General features: G+C 43.9%; 1 protein-coding gene across 1 annotated transcript in view; it reads left to right on the top strand.

Moving 5' to 3' along the window:
- NAT16 (N-acetyltransferase 16 (putative)) overlaps nucleotides 1–17,638 on the top strand; it is a 141,667-nt gene that overhangs the window by 113,374 nt on the left and 10,655 nt on the right. The window contains exon 3 of the mRNA XM_078669898.1: nucleotides 11,720–11,944. Coding sequence (XP_078526024.1) covers nucleotides 11,720–11,944 — 225 coding nt within the window. The remainder of the gene's footprint in view (nucleotides 1–11,719; nucleotides 11,945–17,638) is intronic.

Here is a 17,638-nt window from a genome sequence, read left to right on the forward strand (position 1 = left end):
GAGGGTGGGTGGGCTAAAATTGTGTGGCCTCAGAAGAATATATAGGACGCTGCTCAAGAGGCATGACCTATGTGACTAAGAAGGATACAAGCTAAAAAGAACGCAGTGCTTGAAAATTTCAGAAATTCCTTACTAGTCAAAGGATAAACAAAATTAGTAGGCAATAAGATATGTATTTAACAGTTGATCTAGCACCATTATCCGAGACCTTCAAGCACTTGAAAAGTTAAGTATAAAAGTAAGCAGCGTCTTGACGTCTTGTGTTCCCTACCCTTGGAAAGTTCAGAGTACAAATAGAACAATCTGGTTATTCAATTGGATTTAAATTATATCTTAGACTCTAGACTAGTGGTAAATAACAGTCTCAGGTATCACTTCATCTTTATATTGAAAAGAGGACTTCCATTGGTGTTGCATTGCAGCTCTGACATGTGACAGACAGGCAGGTAAACATTTACTTTTGGTGAGCCCACTATGGGTCGAAGTAGATGACCACCAAGGGTCCTGGTTCAATATCACTTAATTGCTTTGCCAAGAATCAAACCCAGCAGCCCATGGCCTATCTAGAGCACCGAGAAAGCACCTACAGTAAAAGTGCGTGGGTGGAAAATACGAATTCTGATTGGGTTGTCCCAAAATATCTAAACACAGATAGATCTGCAGGCAGAGAAATATACACAGAATGTTCCACGTCAGCACATATCGATCCATTGACTGACCCAGACTGACACAGACACACAAAAAACAGATAACAGACATGCATACACGTAACTAGATGAGCAGATAATCTACAGTCACAAAGAGAGCAGGCAAATAAAGAGAAACAGATACACGTGCATACTGACATAGATACAGAAGCAGAAAAACACAGATGGTACGTACAAATCAACCGACCAATACTGACGCACATACAGATTTAACTATGTATTTATGTAGACATAACTATTGACCATAGATCTTCAAACGCCTATAAGCAAAACATTTGGAGTTGCCCTCATCAAAACTTTATGACATGCATTTGAGGTAAGGCCTGATTGCAGGGGTCAGAAATTATGAGATCATTTCAGGGGTGCTTTTTCTGTAGTTTTTAATCCACACTAAATGTGAGATTTACAAAGAATGCATCACACAAAACCAGAAACTGACCAACAAAAAAAGTTCCCCATTATTGAGGTGTTGTGAGCCCCTCAGATTCCTTGGCCCCACTCCATCTGCACCTGCTGCACTGATAGTTGCGTCCCTGTGTAGCTAGATGTCTCCTCTACCTCTTTCACTTCCTTCTACACCGAGTCTGGCGATCACTCAATCTTAAAACAGGCTTTCTGTAACTTTCCGATAAAAAATGTGCCCTCATGTGTTGTTTCCTTCCTCCTATTGCAGCAAATGTGAGCTTGTCGGTAACGCTAAAAAAGAATGAGCCCCGTTGCCCCTTTAGTAAAATATGGAAGTCATAATTGTGCTGCCTTGGGCCACCACACCCCTCCTTGGCCTAAGGACTAAAGCAGACTGCCACTTTGTGTAAAATAAAGGGAAACAGGGCAAAAGGTCCCACATCTCTTTTGCCCAGACTCTGCACAGCTAGGATGAGTTGGAACTTAATCCTAGCAAGGTAAATCTGCATGCAAATAGAGGTCGATCCAGGTGGATCCATAGGGACCAATGTGCCCATAAACATTACCCATAATTGTGTTAAACAAAAGTCCCATTCCTGAGTGGTTAATGTGGATCTTGAGACCTTGAAGTATATGGTTGGCGGTGGGTGAGGGCGGCTGTAAAAACGAGGAAGGGACAGGGCTAAAAAAGAAACAGTCCTTCTCACCAGGTTGCCAGCTGCCTGAAATAAATGCAATTGTGTGCAATTGGTTAATCGCCAATTGTGAAGGCTGCTTGGCAGCCTGTATGGACTTTAATTGATGGAGTCACTTGAAAATTTATGGTGACAAAGTTTTACTATTCCTGAGAGGTAATGTAAGTGTGTTATCAGCTGCGTTCTGCAATGCTTTCTTTTAATGGACACTTACAAAATTGTTGATAATAGTTACAGCCTGAACACGCATTACTAAGACACTTTAAGAATCTGTGTTTTATCTCAAACACTAAATCATTTTGTTGCAGCCAGCTTTATACTGCTAGGAATGACATTTTAAAATTATTCCATATTCACAGTACTTTCTATCACAGACTGGGACACCATAGTTATATTAAAACACAACTAATTATTACTCACTGCAGCTTCCCAAATTCAATTCTGTGACTCTGTGGTCACACACAGGCCTCTACTGTGATCTTTTTAACCAACTGGAAGTTCTTAATGTGAAGGAGTGTAATTCCCACGGATTAGTTTAATTTGCATTTATTTTCCATTTAAGGTGTGTGTATTAGTTCATATGAAAAAAACACTCTTTGTCCCTGACACCACCCTCACTGCCCCCTACCTCATGGGACTAGGGATCACAGTTCCCATACATTTCTATGAACTTTACCTGCTGCATGTACATGAAGACAGCCTGGAAACGCGTCAAATAAAGAAGGCCACTACTCCAAGCCATCTTCATTTACAAATACTTGCTGAGGCATAGACACCCAGGAAAGCACATCTCACAGGTGTAGACCTCTGCTATAGACCGATACAGTGACACAAAATGACAGGTCCATAGCGTGAAACAGATGGACGGCTAACCACAAACAGCTACATCCACTGACACAGAATTGTGTTTATATAGCTTTTACTACCTCTGAAGAGGCGCTGAAGTGCTTTACAGCGAGTAGCACACTACTCTGGGGATGTATGTCGTTACCACGCATACTTTTACAACGCATGCCTTTACCACGCAACTTTTACAACTCAAGTCGTTACAACGACTTGCGTTGGGGGGCGCTGGGTAGTGAATAGTTTAATTTACTATTCCAACTCCAGTCCTCGTGGATAGTAGGGAAGGTTTTGGATAGTAAATTAAACTATTACCTATCCTAGAGCGCCCCCCCCAGCGCAAGTTGTTGTAACGATTTGCGTTGTAAAAGTTGCGTGGTAAAGGTAGTGCGTGGTAAAAGTTGCGTTGTAAACGCTGTTTACCCTACTCTGGTACTCAAGATGAGAGATTAATATAGGTTACTGCATATTAGTCATGTGCTCTCAAGGACAATTGCATGCATACATCTATCCTAATAACAGTCACATAGATTTACATTTCCATGAACACACACATAGAAATAGGTATAATCACAAGGAAGAGCACGTTGATAGGAATAGGCTTATCGATAGGAAGGAATACACTGATAGATCTACAGACTGATTAATGTTGACACAGGCACACACACATACACACGCACAGACAGAAATATCTAAAGGCCAATACAGCCATGTAGATATGCACATGTACACTGGCAGATCACTAGAGACACAACACATATGCATGTATGCACATACAGGTAAACAGATACACACACAGCACCACATATAGAGTAATATATACCGACAAACATTTATAGAGGCACTTACAGACAATCCTACAGACTAACACACAGAAACCTATGATTTTACTTACTGACACATACAAAAGAGACATAAAAAAACACAGTCACAAGATGATGTCTGTATATGTCTCCTTGTGTATCTGTTTATATCTAGTATGCCTAAGGGGCAGTGCCAAGTATTAAAGTGGAATTAGAAGGGTACCCATGTCTGAGTCTGAGAATGTAATACTTTGCCAAAGCAATGCAGTGAGAAAGGAGTAGGTTGTAGGGCAGAAGGGACACAGATGTGTAGGTCGTGGCTGATGCAGTGCAGGAAATTATCCAATGACTGGCAAAATAAATGTGTGAAATGAAACAGACAACTTAGGGGACTGCAAATTCTGGCCAGTATTAAAGATGCACACCAAAAATCAATCAATGCTTGGGCATGATGCCACAAATGCTGCACGGTACACCCACTGAGTAGAATGGACATAGCAGTTCTAGCACAAGAACCTCAGCAACACTTTAGACTAACACAAGATAAAATTCAACACTTAAATGAAGACAAGGAACCTAGGGAAGTTACAGGACTACAAACATTTTTACTAGAACATTGTACTGGCACACCACTTCAAATGTTGGATCCTAAGGAGCATGATGGTAACAAGTTAGAAAAAAAGAGTACAAACAATTATAAAAGAGATAGTGATTAAGGAAGATAAGAATCAAGAGATTAAGATTTTTAAGGAAGGCTGGGCCAACAGCTGAAGAAAACAACTTGACACAATCCAAACATAGAAAGAGTACGAATTGCAGCCTAAATGGCAAATGGACAGTAAAGCACATTTTCAAAGGACACAAGTAGAAAAGGACGCTTTGTATGAGCAGAAACAGACAATGTTAAGGCGTAACATGAAAGAAACAGGAAACAAGCAGCTGGCAAGAGCTGGGAAGAAGCAATGCATAAAGCACATATTCCTGGGTATTGTCATCTGCATAGGTATGCTAAAATGTATTTTTCTACCAATTATTAAACTCAGGAGCAGTAAATGGTTCAAACTGAAGGGAACCAAAAAGTAAAAGCATAGCGCTCAGGGACTGAGTAACAGTAATAAATCTATTTTTGGAACCTGAGATGTGGTTTAATCACATGCAAGTCCATAAGTAATGAAGCTACAAGAACACACAGCTATGAGTAGCTTAGGCTTATATAGAGCAGTAGTGGTTTGCAAAAAAAATCACAGTGTAGTTTTGTAATGCCACCAGCTTCTCAAGATCTCAGAAAGATCGTCTAAAAGGCGCACAGGTGGGTTCTGGTACATCTATTTCTGCACAGAGCATTTGGTAATAGACTTACTGATAATTTAGGGATCAGATCCAAGGTTAGTAGCATGAATCTTGCTGATCTATGGTTCCGCTACGTTCAGAGAAACCTATGCCGGTTGCTGCAGCACGGATTAATGATAATTACATTCTCATCCCACCCTTACAAGACCTCTCCATCCTACCTATGCAAGGCCCATCACCACCTACTACCTCTCCAATGAAGAACATACTTTTCCCTCCCAACCCTTTAAGGGTAATGTTCCCTTCCCCCCACCACCTGTATGAGGGTTGTGCTATCTCCTTTATCAATAGACAAATGTCATCTTTCCCACAAACGTGCAATGGCAGTCATGTCCACTATTCTATCCCTGTGAATCCCCTACCTTCAGTTCATACCCCTTATCAAGGTGAGACCTACTTTTATTCCCATGTGTTGGCAAGTCTAAACCTCTATGAGCCTGAGCCAATATTGGTGAGCTACCTCACCTGAATACATAAATCTTTGGGACCATGTAATTGCAATGTCCTTCCCTATGAGGGCAGTGTCACCTTCCTCCTGTAGTAATGCAAGTTCAAGCCTTACCCATTCCAGCTTCCCGAAGGCCCATTCCTGCATCTGTCTCAGAAATCCATGGGGTGGTCCAAGGGAGTCCATTTCAACCAGGCATCAAGGGATGGGTCCATTTTGAAAGCCCAGTCAACAATAAGGTCTCACCTTGCATAGATCACTTGGACCGTGGTCTGTGTACTATCCTTTTAAATATTTTGGGAGGAGGGTGGGAGGGGTTGGGGGAGGCACAAGCGTTTCAGAAAGAATAACGTGAGTGCAGCGTCTTTAATTCCACGCAGGGCAGACGTTTCTCTGAGCCAGAGGAGCTGTTGAGCAACTACCGCTGTCGGTGAGAGATCTGCCAGCAGAACATACCGGTAAATGATCAGAATGTATTCATGAAAAAGTCCTATCACCATCTGCAATGCTAAAGGGTGGTCAGATCTGCAGCCTGTTCGGAGGGACAGTACATCTGTAAACAACCCACGAGAAACCTTGAGAACACATCTCACCACCATGAAACATGTGTTCATTGGGTTCCCCGAGGGTTTAGAGTATACTGGAGCACTCAGGCTAGCTGTCACTCAGCCAACACAAGCCAAATACTAATATGTTACCAAATCTGAATACTAGGCATTCTTTTCCACATTTACTGGGCCATGCAACCACTTTATGGTAACATAGACTAAGGCCGAGACTTAGAATCCGATACCAACAAACACACTTTGATGGTTGCTTTTTTTGCTCTGCACTAAATGTGCTGCTTTTCTTATAGTGCTCGAGTCACAGAGTGTCCCAGTGTTAGATAATATTGTTCAGGGAAGAGAGTGCTCCAGCAATAGATAAACTATTTGTTTGGTCAGTTAAAGTGCCCCCTTTGTTGCATGCCTCATACACATAAACTAATAATAAAAACGCACTGTAGAACTCTAACTGTAAATCATAAGTGCACCAAGATTAGATCATTGTGTAACTGAGTGTGTGCCAGGTTTAGACACACACACAATACTGCAAAAGTAATCTATTTAGTAATGAAAAATACATCTCAGAGGAGAATCAAGGATGTTTCACCACCTCCATTAACAAAGAAGTCAGCTTTAGATGAAAGGGTATGCTCCCATCAAGCCTAATGCCCAAAGTGCACATTGGTTATGGGGAGTGCTTTCATCACCCCTCAAACAAAACACACTAGGGGACGGAGACACATATATTTACTCCATCATATGCTGAAATGTTACTGGGATGGCTCAATATGTTTCCAACGTCCTTCATATGCAGAATAAACAATTTCCTTATACACAATACACCCCAAAATGGAGGTACATGTCTCCAACTTCATCAAATGCAGAATACTCCTTTGGATGAAAAGATGTGAGTGGCCACCTCCCTCGGAGAACACAGCATGGGATTTAGTGATGTGTTTCTACCTCCCTCATTCACTGAATACAGCATGGGATTAAGTTATGTGTCTCCACCACTCTCAAACATAATACACCGTGGGATGGAAGGATGCGTGTCTGCCTCCCTCACAAACAGAATACACCCTTGGATGAAGATAACTGTATCTGCATCCCTCACATATTTCATACACCCCGGGACTGAGGGATGTCTCAACCTACCTCACACATAAGCTGCACCATGGGAAGGATGGAGGTGTATTTTCCTCCTTCACCCACAAAATCTACCCTTTAATGGAGGGACATGTCTCCACCTTTCTCACACAGAACATACAAAATTGAATTGAGGGAAGTGTATCCACATACCTCACATATAGTACTCCGTGTAATGACGAGATGTGTCTCTGCGTCCCTCACACCCATATTAATCCCTGAGATGGAGACACTGGCTCTCACTTTCCCTTACACACAAAAACATCCCGGTGTGCCTGTATCTACTTCCCCTCACACAAAGAATACATCATAGGATGGAAGCCTTCCTTACACTCACCTCTATAAAAAGAGTGCGTTCATGTGTAGAAGTGGGATATATGCCTCCTGTCATACAAAAAAACAGACTCTGGGAAGGAGTGACATGTCTACACATCTCTCACGTTTAAAATACATCCTGGTGTGCATAGATGTACCCCTACCTCCCTCACACTGAAAAAAGAAACCCTGGGATAGAGGGATGTGTCTCCATCTCCCTCACACTTAAAATACTCATGGAGTGGAGGGACGTACCTTCACCTTCCCAACGCTTAAAATACACCCTAGGATAGAGGCACATGACTCCATCTCCCTCATACTTAATATACACCTGGGATGGCGGGATTTGTCTACACCTTCCTCACACTTAAAATACTTGTTGGGAAGGGGAGATATGTCGCCCCCTGCATCATACTTAAAACATACCTTGGGAGGGAGGTATGTGTCTCCAGCTTTCTCAAACTTAAAATGAACCCTGGGGTGCAGAGACGTGCCTCCACCTCTATCACACTTAAAATACACCCTGGGATAGAGGGACATGTCTCCATCTCCCTCACACTTGGAATACACATGAGATGGAGGGATGTGCCTCCACCTTCCTCACACTTAAAATCTATTCTGGGATGAGGGATGGGTCTCCACCTGTGTCATACTTAAGATGCATCCTGGGATGGGTGATGTGTCTCCACCTGCTTCACACTTAAAATACACCATGGAATAGATTGAGGTCTATTTGTATCCCTCAATCACACTTAAAATACATTCTGGAATGGGGCTTTGTCTCCACCTGTGTCACACTTAAAATGTATCCTGGGATGGGGGATGTGTCTGCACATGCTTCACACTTGAAATACACCATGGAATAGATTGAGGTCTATTTGTATCCCTCAATCACACTTAAAATACATTCTGGAATGGGGTTTTGTCTCCACCTGTGTCACACTTAAAATGCATCCTGGGATGGGGATGTGTATTAACATGCTTCACACTTGAAATACACTGTGGAATAGAGGGAGGTCTATCTGCATACCTCCATTAAACTTAAAATACACCCGGGGATGGGGAGGTCGCGTCTCCAGCTCCCTCACACTTAAAATACATATGGGATGAAGGGATGTGTCTCCACCTTTCTGGCACTTAAAATTCATCCTGGGATGCGGGATGTGTCTCCACTTGTGCCACACTTCAAATACAGCATGGGATGGAGCGATGTGTCTCCAACCTTCTCACACTTAAAATACACCCTGTGGTGCAGAGACATGCCTCCACCTCCCTCACACTTAAAATGCATCCTGGGATAGAGAACTTGTCTTCATCTCCCTCATACTTAAAATACACGTAGGATGGAGGTACGTGCCTCCACCCCCCACACTCATAAAGTACACTCTGGGATAGAGGGACGTGTCTCCATCTCCCTCACACTTAAAATGCATCCTGGGATGGGGGATGTGTCTCCACATGCTTCACACCTAAAATACACCATGGAATAGAGGGAGGCCTATTTGCCTCCCTCAATCACACTTAAAATACATTCTGGGATGGGGGATGTGTCGCCACCTGTGTCACACTTAAAAATACATCCTGGGATGGGGGATGTGTCTCCACATGCTTCACACTTAAAATTCACCATGGTATGGAGGGAGGTATATTTGCATCCCTCAATCACTTAATACACCCTGGGCTGGGGGACGTGTCTCTACCACCCTCACTCAAAGAATGCACCCCGAAATATAGGGAGTTGAGGGCTCCACCTTGTACAGGCATCAACTACATTGAAGGACAAATGGATGTGTCTTCAACTCCCTCACCCTCAAAATACATAATGGGAAGAAAAGATTTGTCTCCACCCCCTTAACACAGAATACTACATTGGATGAAGGGATTTCGCTCCACCTTACTCACACATCTAATACACCCAGCAATGGAGGGATGTGTCTCCACCTTACTCACGGTTAGAATGCAACATGGGGTGGAAAGATGTTTTACCACTTCCCCTACATAATGGATAATACCGCTCTAAGACAGGGATTACACCAACGGATAGAGGGGGTGTATCTGCATCTTTCACCCACTGAATTCGTCTAATGATGGAGGGAATTGTCTCCACTTTCCTGATACATAAAATACATCATGGAATGGAGGGACCAGTATTTGCATCTCACACACATAATACACATTGGGATGGAGGGATATGTATCCACCTCCCTCCCACATAATACACATTGGGATAGACGAAGGTGTATCTGCATCCCTCACACACATAATACCCTTGACAAGGAGAAACCTGTTTTCACCTCCCTCAAACACATAATACACCTTGGGAGAGTTAGAGGTGCATCTACATCTTACACACACATTATACACCCAGGGATGGAGGGACGTGTATCCACCTCCCTCCCACACTATACACATTGGGGTAGATGGAGGTGTATCTGCATCCCTCACACACAGAATACCCTTGACAAGGAGAAACCTGTTTTTACCTCCCTCATACACATACTACACCTTGAGATAGATGGAGGAGCATCTGCATCTTACACACATAATACACACTGGGATGGAGGGATATGTATCCACCTCTCTCATGCACATAATACACCCTAGTTTGAAGGTATGTGCCTCCATCTCCCTCATATACTTAATGCACTCGGATGGGGGAGGTGTTTCTGCATCCCTACCACACATAATACACCCTGGGATGAAGGGACGTGTATCCACCTCCCTCATACACCTAATACACCCTGGGATAGAGGGAGGTGTATATGCATGCCTAACACATATAATACACCCTGAGATAGAGGGAGGTTAATTGCACACCTAACACACATAATTCACACTGGGGTAGAGGGACATATAATTGCATGCCCAACACATAATACATCCTGGGATAGAGGGAGGTATAATTGCATTCCTAACACATAAGACATCCTGGGATTGAGGGAGTTATATCCACCTCCCTCATATACATTATACATCCTGGGATAGAGGAAGGTGTTTCTGCATCCCTAAAACACATATTACACCCTGGGATTAAGGAATGTGTATCCACCTCCCTCATACACATAATACCCCTGGGGATAGAGGGAGGTGTATGTGCATATCTGTCACTCAGAACACACCCTGGAAAGGAGACACATATATCCACCTCCCTCATACACATAATACACCCTGGAAAGCAGAGACGTGTAACCACCTCTGTCATACACATAATACACCCTGGGATGAAGGGACGTGTATCCACCTCCCGCATACACATAATACACCCTGGAAAGCAGAGACGTGTAACCACCTCTGTATACACATAATACACCCTGGGATGAAGGGACGTGTATCCACCTCCCGCACACACAAAATACACCCAGGAAAGCAGAGACGTGTAACCACCTCTGTCATACACATAATACACCCTGGGATGAAAGGATGTGTATCCACCTCCCGCATACACATAATACACGCTGGGATAGAGGGAGGCGTATCTGCATGCCTTACCCAAATAATACACCCTTGGATGGAGAGACGTGTGTCCACCTCTCTCATTCAAGCATTATATCATGAGATATAGTGAGTTTCTATGTGCTCTTCACTACTAAATTCATCTTGGGGTGGAGGGGGCTGTCTCCTCCTTCCTGATACATAAATACCCCATGGGATGGTGTGACTTGTGTCTTCATATGTCACACATATAATACACGTTTGTTAGGCAGACAGGAGCCTGCTCCTCTGACACACTAAACAAAGCCTCAAATAGAAGGATGTGTCACCACAACCTTCACACACAGTGCAACCTTGTTATTTAGTGATGTATCTTTCTGTCCCTCTCCTATAATGCATCCTAGGATGCGGGACAAGCCCTCACTAGGCTTCACACACAGAATACACATCATGAGGGTCGTGTATCCACCTCTCCTCGCACACCAAGGGATAGGGGCTCTGCCTCCACTTACCTCATACACAGTATATATCCTGGGGTAGAAGTGGAGTTTTTGACTCCCCTCATACACAACCCCACTCAGGGAAGGGGACGTCTACCCACCCGCCTTCTCACAGAATGCATTCTCCTCACACCCAACATCTTTGGATGGCCACACTTGTCTGTACCTCCATTGCACACCTACATAGAAGTTCTGTCTCCCCTCTTGCACAGATCCCATCCTAGGATGGAGGGATGTGTACCTACTTGACCTCCACATATAAGACATACAGAATGGGGGGGCGAGCATCCATCTCCTCTTCATCAGACTACACAATTAAGAATGGGCATCATAAATTGACTTTAAACCCCAATACCCTGACTGAGTGACTGTCTCTCCCAGACAGGTGCATCTGGCCACCCTTCAATGTCCTGTGTCTTTAATCACTTCTCACCTTTGTTTCAGGGCTCCTGAATGTTTTCCTGTCTCGCTGGCAGGGTAGAGTGGACTGTCCCTTACTCTTTGTCTTTTGCTCTCTCTCTCGCCATCAGATAGCCCTGCAGTCCATGTTCATTGTGGATGGAGGGGCGACTGTCCTCGTGGAGGGACTCCGCGTGGCCCCTTGGGAGAGGGGGAAGGGTGTTGCCGGAGTGCTACAGAAGTTCTGCTCTGAGCTGGTGAGGGAGAAGTACCCCAGTGTGAAGGTGACACGGCTCACAAGAGATGACAAGCTGGGACCCAAGGACTTCAAGAAGTACCGTGTCATCACAAAGCAGGTAATTAGGGATAGGACCCCAGGGGCATCCCACAATCTGTCCATCAGAAAGCGCGTTACTTTGGCTGGCACTCCCCATTATCAGACCATAATCATCCAGCTAACTCTGGATGGCAACCCAGGCCTTCCACTGACAGACCATCGCAGCAAATAGATACAGGGGGCCAGATTTATGACCAAATCACGCAGTGCTGCGAGTCACCTTCCTGAGCTGTGTGACAGGGAAAGGACATGAATGTGCTATATTTAAGTCAATATGGCATTTTCTTGCCTTTTCACCTGTGCTCGCACCCTTTTGGCTGCCTAGAGCCAATGCAGGCACTCTTGCACCATGGTGCAAGCGTGCCTGCGTTGCATTCAGGATTGTTTTTGTGCAGGAAGGGATACCTTTTTTTTTTTTTGCATTACTCGAGATTTGTGAAACCATTCAGGGCCATGCAAGGTGGATTTGCATGGTTTTATAAATCTCATTTTTAATTTGTGTCTCTCTTGCACCACGTTGCATGGTAGAAGAGCGACACAAAGGGACTCGTAAATATGCCCACTAGAGCTTAGAACCCCTGGCCTTCTACTAAAACACTATCTGCAAGCATCTAGCTAGAACATAACACTCCTATGACATTTGTTCATTAAGCCCCCAGAAAGCAGTTAACTAGGGCAATAGCTGACCATTATGAAGACTTCCAATTGAAATAAACCAACTGAAAATCAAAATTCTGCTTAACCTCTCTATAGCGTACAGCACAATGGTCCATTTCATTGTATTTAAGGACAGTTAAAGGTGGGCAATGCCCTAGAATTGTATTATTCATTCCTCTTGGACCCAGCTCACCAAATCTAATTTGGCCCACTACCTTCAGCATTTTATGAGACCTCTTTCCTGTAAAATAAACTGCACCATCTCCAGTTCTAAATGTATGTATATGATGTCCAGCTTCATATATACGTGGGCACCTGCCTAGAAGGGGGAATACTGAAATCTCAGTCTGCTAGAGACAAATAATAATAATAATAATAATACTGGAGCTTGTATAGTGCAAACAGCTACCTCAACAACAGAGGTGTCCCGGCGCTCTAGCAGCAAACAACGCATGCATGGAAGTTTGGGCACTGGGGCCAGACCTAATCATTGCTAAAGAGCCATGTCTTCAGCGCTTTTCTAAAACAGGTCTCTGAGTTAGCTTGGCGGAGGTACCCAGGCAGGGCATTCCACATTTTGGCTGTTCTTGCTGAGAATGCCACCCAGACGGGCTTTCGCAAAACGGGGAACACAGAACAGATTCTGAGAATTTGACCGCAGAGATCGACTTTGCTTATAGCAGCAGAGTCTTTGTTTAGGATAGCTAGGACATTTTCCCTTAAGAACCTGATAGGCCAGAGTCAAGGCCTTGAATTCTATTCTTATAGCTACTGGGAGCCAGTGTAGCTCCTGTAGGTGCAGAGAGACATGATGCCGAAAGGGAATATGTCTAATCGTCTAATCAGCCTCGCAGCTGCATTCTGCACCATCTGCAGATGTCTAATCAAATATTAGGCTGGCCAAGATATAGGCCGTTTGCATAGTCCAGCCTGGATGTCACTGTGGCATGGACTACGGATTTGCGGTAGTCTTCTAGAAAAAAATGTAAAAGTTTACGGAGGTTTCTCAATTTGCGAAAACACATAGCAGAGATCTGTTGGATTTGGGCCGAGAAAGAGAGGTCAGCCTCCCATCTCACCCCTAGGTTTTTGATACTAGTGCTGGGAGAAGGCGGAGGGCCCATTTCTGATGGCCACCACAGATCTGGAGCAGGCACTGGGCCCTTTCCAAAAAACAGCACCTCTGTTTTTCCCGCATTGAGCTTTAGTTTGTTAATATTCATCCAAAGGTCTATGTCTCTCAAGCAGCCTTTAACATTCTTAAAAGTCTCTGCCGTCCGCTCTTGGAAAGAAAAAACCAACTGGGTATCGTCAGCGTAAGAGATTGTCTTCACACCTCAGTTAGCAATCAAAGAAAAAAATGGGGCTAGGTACAAATTGAAGAGTAAAGGGGTCAGCGCGTAGCCCTAAGGGATACCACACCATAGGGGCTTAGATTTAGATACAAAATGACGTAAGGCGACTCTTTGAGTACGACCATTAAGATATTATTTCAGCCAGGTCAACACCTTCCCCCCCAAAGTCCGTGTCTTGTAATCTCTGAACCAACAGGGCATGGTCGACGGTTTTGAATACACATTATTAGATGGAGGAAAACGGTTTATGCCCCAGTGACCAAATACTGTTCATAGTGGGCTGCACCAAAGATATACTCTTCCTCCCAGATGTCGGAACTGGTGGCTACCCCCTGCCGAGGACAGCTGTGGTCCAACCAGGATGATCTGCACATCATATGTCAGCAGCCTATAATTACAAGCCATCTTATCACCTCATTATGCTAAGGATCCTCATGCATCCTGCAAAACAGCCACTGTACTGAACAAATGAGAGCACTAGCGGTATCTCAAGTGGACGAATGCAAAGTAATCCATGGTGTGGCACTAAGAAGGAGATAAAAAAAGCTCTAGAAGATGGAAAATTGAGATAAAAGATTATTGGGTCATTTATTCCAAGGCAGATGGTCCTCTGGTTCACCAGAGCAGTGCGAGTGATGGCCTCTGCCACTCTAGTGGAAGACTGTCAGCCCTACTTAGGAATCCCCGCCAAGTAGTCCGGGATCTTATTGCGGAGAAGAGAGTCTCTATTGCAGCAACTCCCTTCACAGAATTGAAGGCTTACCAAAGAGGAGGAATGTTTGAATCACCTACGTTGCAAAATTTTCAGAGAAAACAAATTCTCAATGTGTGAATTTATATTCTCTACATAAAAGCAAATGCCCCTGATAGGTAGGGAGTTTTCTCCCTCTGTTTGCAGGCTCTTCCACATTGCCATCCATATGGGTGGATGTAGATAGGGTAATTGAATTGCACACAAAAGGAAAGGGGAGAGGGTCAACTACTCATCTACCTTGAACCCCCTTCTAAAATCTATGAGCACCAAGAGGGGTAGAGAGGAAACCGAGACTGAAAAGCACATGTAGGGGCACAGAGAGTTTTAGTAAAACTGCCCTAACTCATACACAAATCTGTGTGTGACATGCTTCATCATCGGGTCTGCTTACAAAACACCCTGGCGTAGCCACGCACAGGATGGATGGGTGAGTCCAAAGTGATACCAACCCAGACTGGGAAAAGTGATAGAAATAAGTACAGTGAAAAGTAAACCTAAAACTGCCTCAGAGGTAACCTATTGATACACTTTATTTCAGGGTCCCGTGGACAGGATTAAAATCAGGAAGGATGGGCTTATTTGAAAGAATATTAGGAACTCACAATAACTCTCCTTAGACTGCCAAAGTCAACATGTTTCGACCGTGATTAGTGTGCCCACACTCACGGGTCACGCCGGTCTTCTTCAGGACTCCTATCAGTTCCAGTCAAGCACCCCTGTTACCTTATCCTGGTTAATTACCAGGGTACACAAATACAGAAATCCTGGCGTGTGGAGGCAATTCCCCTGACACGGGATACAAGTACTGTAAAATAAAACACATGTATCCTGGGATGTTAAAAGGATTCTAGTAAGTCACATCAGATCTCATTAAAACCAACAACCCATGCCACAAGGACATACATGCATCTCCTGAGCCAAATATGTATGTGCACCCCCTTCCTACATCATTCTGGGGCAAAATTGAAGACATCAATATTAGTCTTTTGGTCTCCAAATCTTAATCTGGTGCATAACCATTCATACCAGATATTCAAAATAGCCCTTGTCACACAACAGAAATATACTCCACAGACACATATCACTGACTACCTATATCTTCCTTTAAAGATACCTCCATGGCCACTCCTAGGCAGCCCTTCTTTTCTTCTCCAAAGTGCCACACTCACCGAGTTTACTGATATTGAAAGCTTGAACTGGAGGTGGGCGAGGAGAACCCCTAAAGACACAACCTATAATGAGGGCAAAAGGGAGGAAAACGTGATGCAAGCCATCCTTAAATACCAACATGCTCCAATTATAAAAAGCATTACCATTCACGGCAGTAATCGGATGAAAAGAGATAGGAGGCGACCAACAAATCAGCCCCCAAACGAGCATAATGCCTGGAATCCGTATAGCACACTTACTGCCCCACAGATGATTCATGCCCAGTCGCCGCCACAGTCCCGCCATGTAGTCTACCGGTCAGCCGTCATATCCAGCGTTAAATCTCCTACTTCCGCATACGTCCATAGGTCATGTGAGGGCGCCTATGCGTCAGGGAGATACATGCATCAGACGCCATCGAGGTCCCACCTCAAGTTTAAGGTGTACATGCCAATGATCATGCGCACATGTGCCCAAACATGATCAAGACCTCTCAAATAAATAAATGCAGCTCAAATAAACACCAAAACCCTGCAAAGCCAGACCACATAAACCCGGTCATTAATACAGGATAAAACCAATCACATCCTGTATTAATGACCGGGTTACACCCTGCCAATTGCTCAGGACTGCTTTGTTCTGCTCTAGATGGGAACTAGGTTCAAGTTGGGTATTGCTTCCTCCCTTTGACCTGACATTGAGCTGTTATATTTTCTTTACTGTAGAGGAGGATGGAGGGTTCTTGCTGGATCAATATTCTTGTACCTCACATTCTTCTGGGGCCTTATTTGCTACACGTACACCAAGAAGAAATGTTTTCTCTTTTCTCTTGTGGTAAAGCACCTTCAAATATCTAGTAGTGGTCCTGAAGATTTGTTCTTGTCATGATTTATTCATTGCTATCAGCATTGGAGCCGCATTTCATGAGAAAAGCTAACCTTCTGCTATGTTGCAAGCTTTCTGCAGTCCCTGCATTGTGCAAACATTAATATTTGAGCTGTTTCACAGTTTGAAAATTGCCTCTGGCTAAGTTGGTGCTTATTAAAAGCCATGTAATACATAAAATACATACAATGCTACTGGGAAACATCCACAACAACGTGAGCATCACATCGTGATGCCCATACAAAGCGGTTGTTACAACGACTGCGTTGTTCCCACGCAGTGCCATTATTACGCAAGTCATTACATCGACTTGCAGTAGATGGCGTGCTAACATTAGAAATAGTATAGTTTACTATTCCAACACCTTCTCTACTGTTACGTAGGCTGGAGTTGGAGTAGTAAATTAAACATTTATAATGTCAGCACCCCATCTACTGCAAGTCGATGTAATGACTTGAGTAGTAATTTTTGGTTGGCTTTGTAAAGAGACCTTTTGAAGATGTCATATGTGATGAGGTCCTGGAACATGAGGAGGAGTCTGTTTTCAGCAGAATGTTGGTATGTGTTGTGTACAAGCAGGTTCTCCTCTTCATTCAGAAGGTACCTGTAGACTCGGTATGGTCAGTATCTACGATCTGTTTGTGACATCCCAGTGTCATGGGGAGGCTAAGGATGGTTCTATCATTACCACCTTTCTCAATCCAGCCCTGTTCTCCTTCCTACAAGGAGATGACAAATGGGTCAGTCTGCCCCAACATTTGTCAAATGAACCAGGTTCTGGAGGAGGAAGCTTGAAGAGCCAACTTATGGGTTGACCTCTTGCTCTGGGTTCTTTACCATTTGTAATATATCTCCTAACTATGTCAATAACAATCATAAGATGGTGCAAACACATATTTGCCATCAGATGCCT

Source organism: Lissotriton helveticus, chromosome 12 (assembly GCF_964261635.1).
Source record: "Lissotriton helveticus chromosome 12, aLisHel1.1, whole genome shotgun sequence".
Classification (NCBI taxonomy): domain Eukaryota; kingdom Metazoa; phylum Chordata; class Amphibia; order Caudata; family Salamandridae; genus Lissotriton; species Lissotriton helveticus.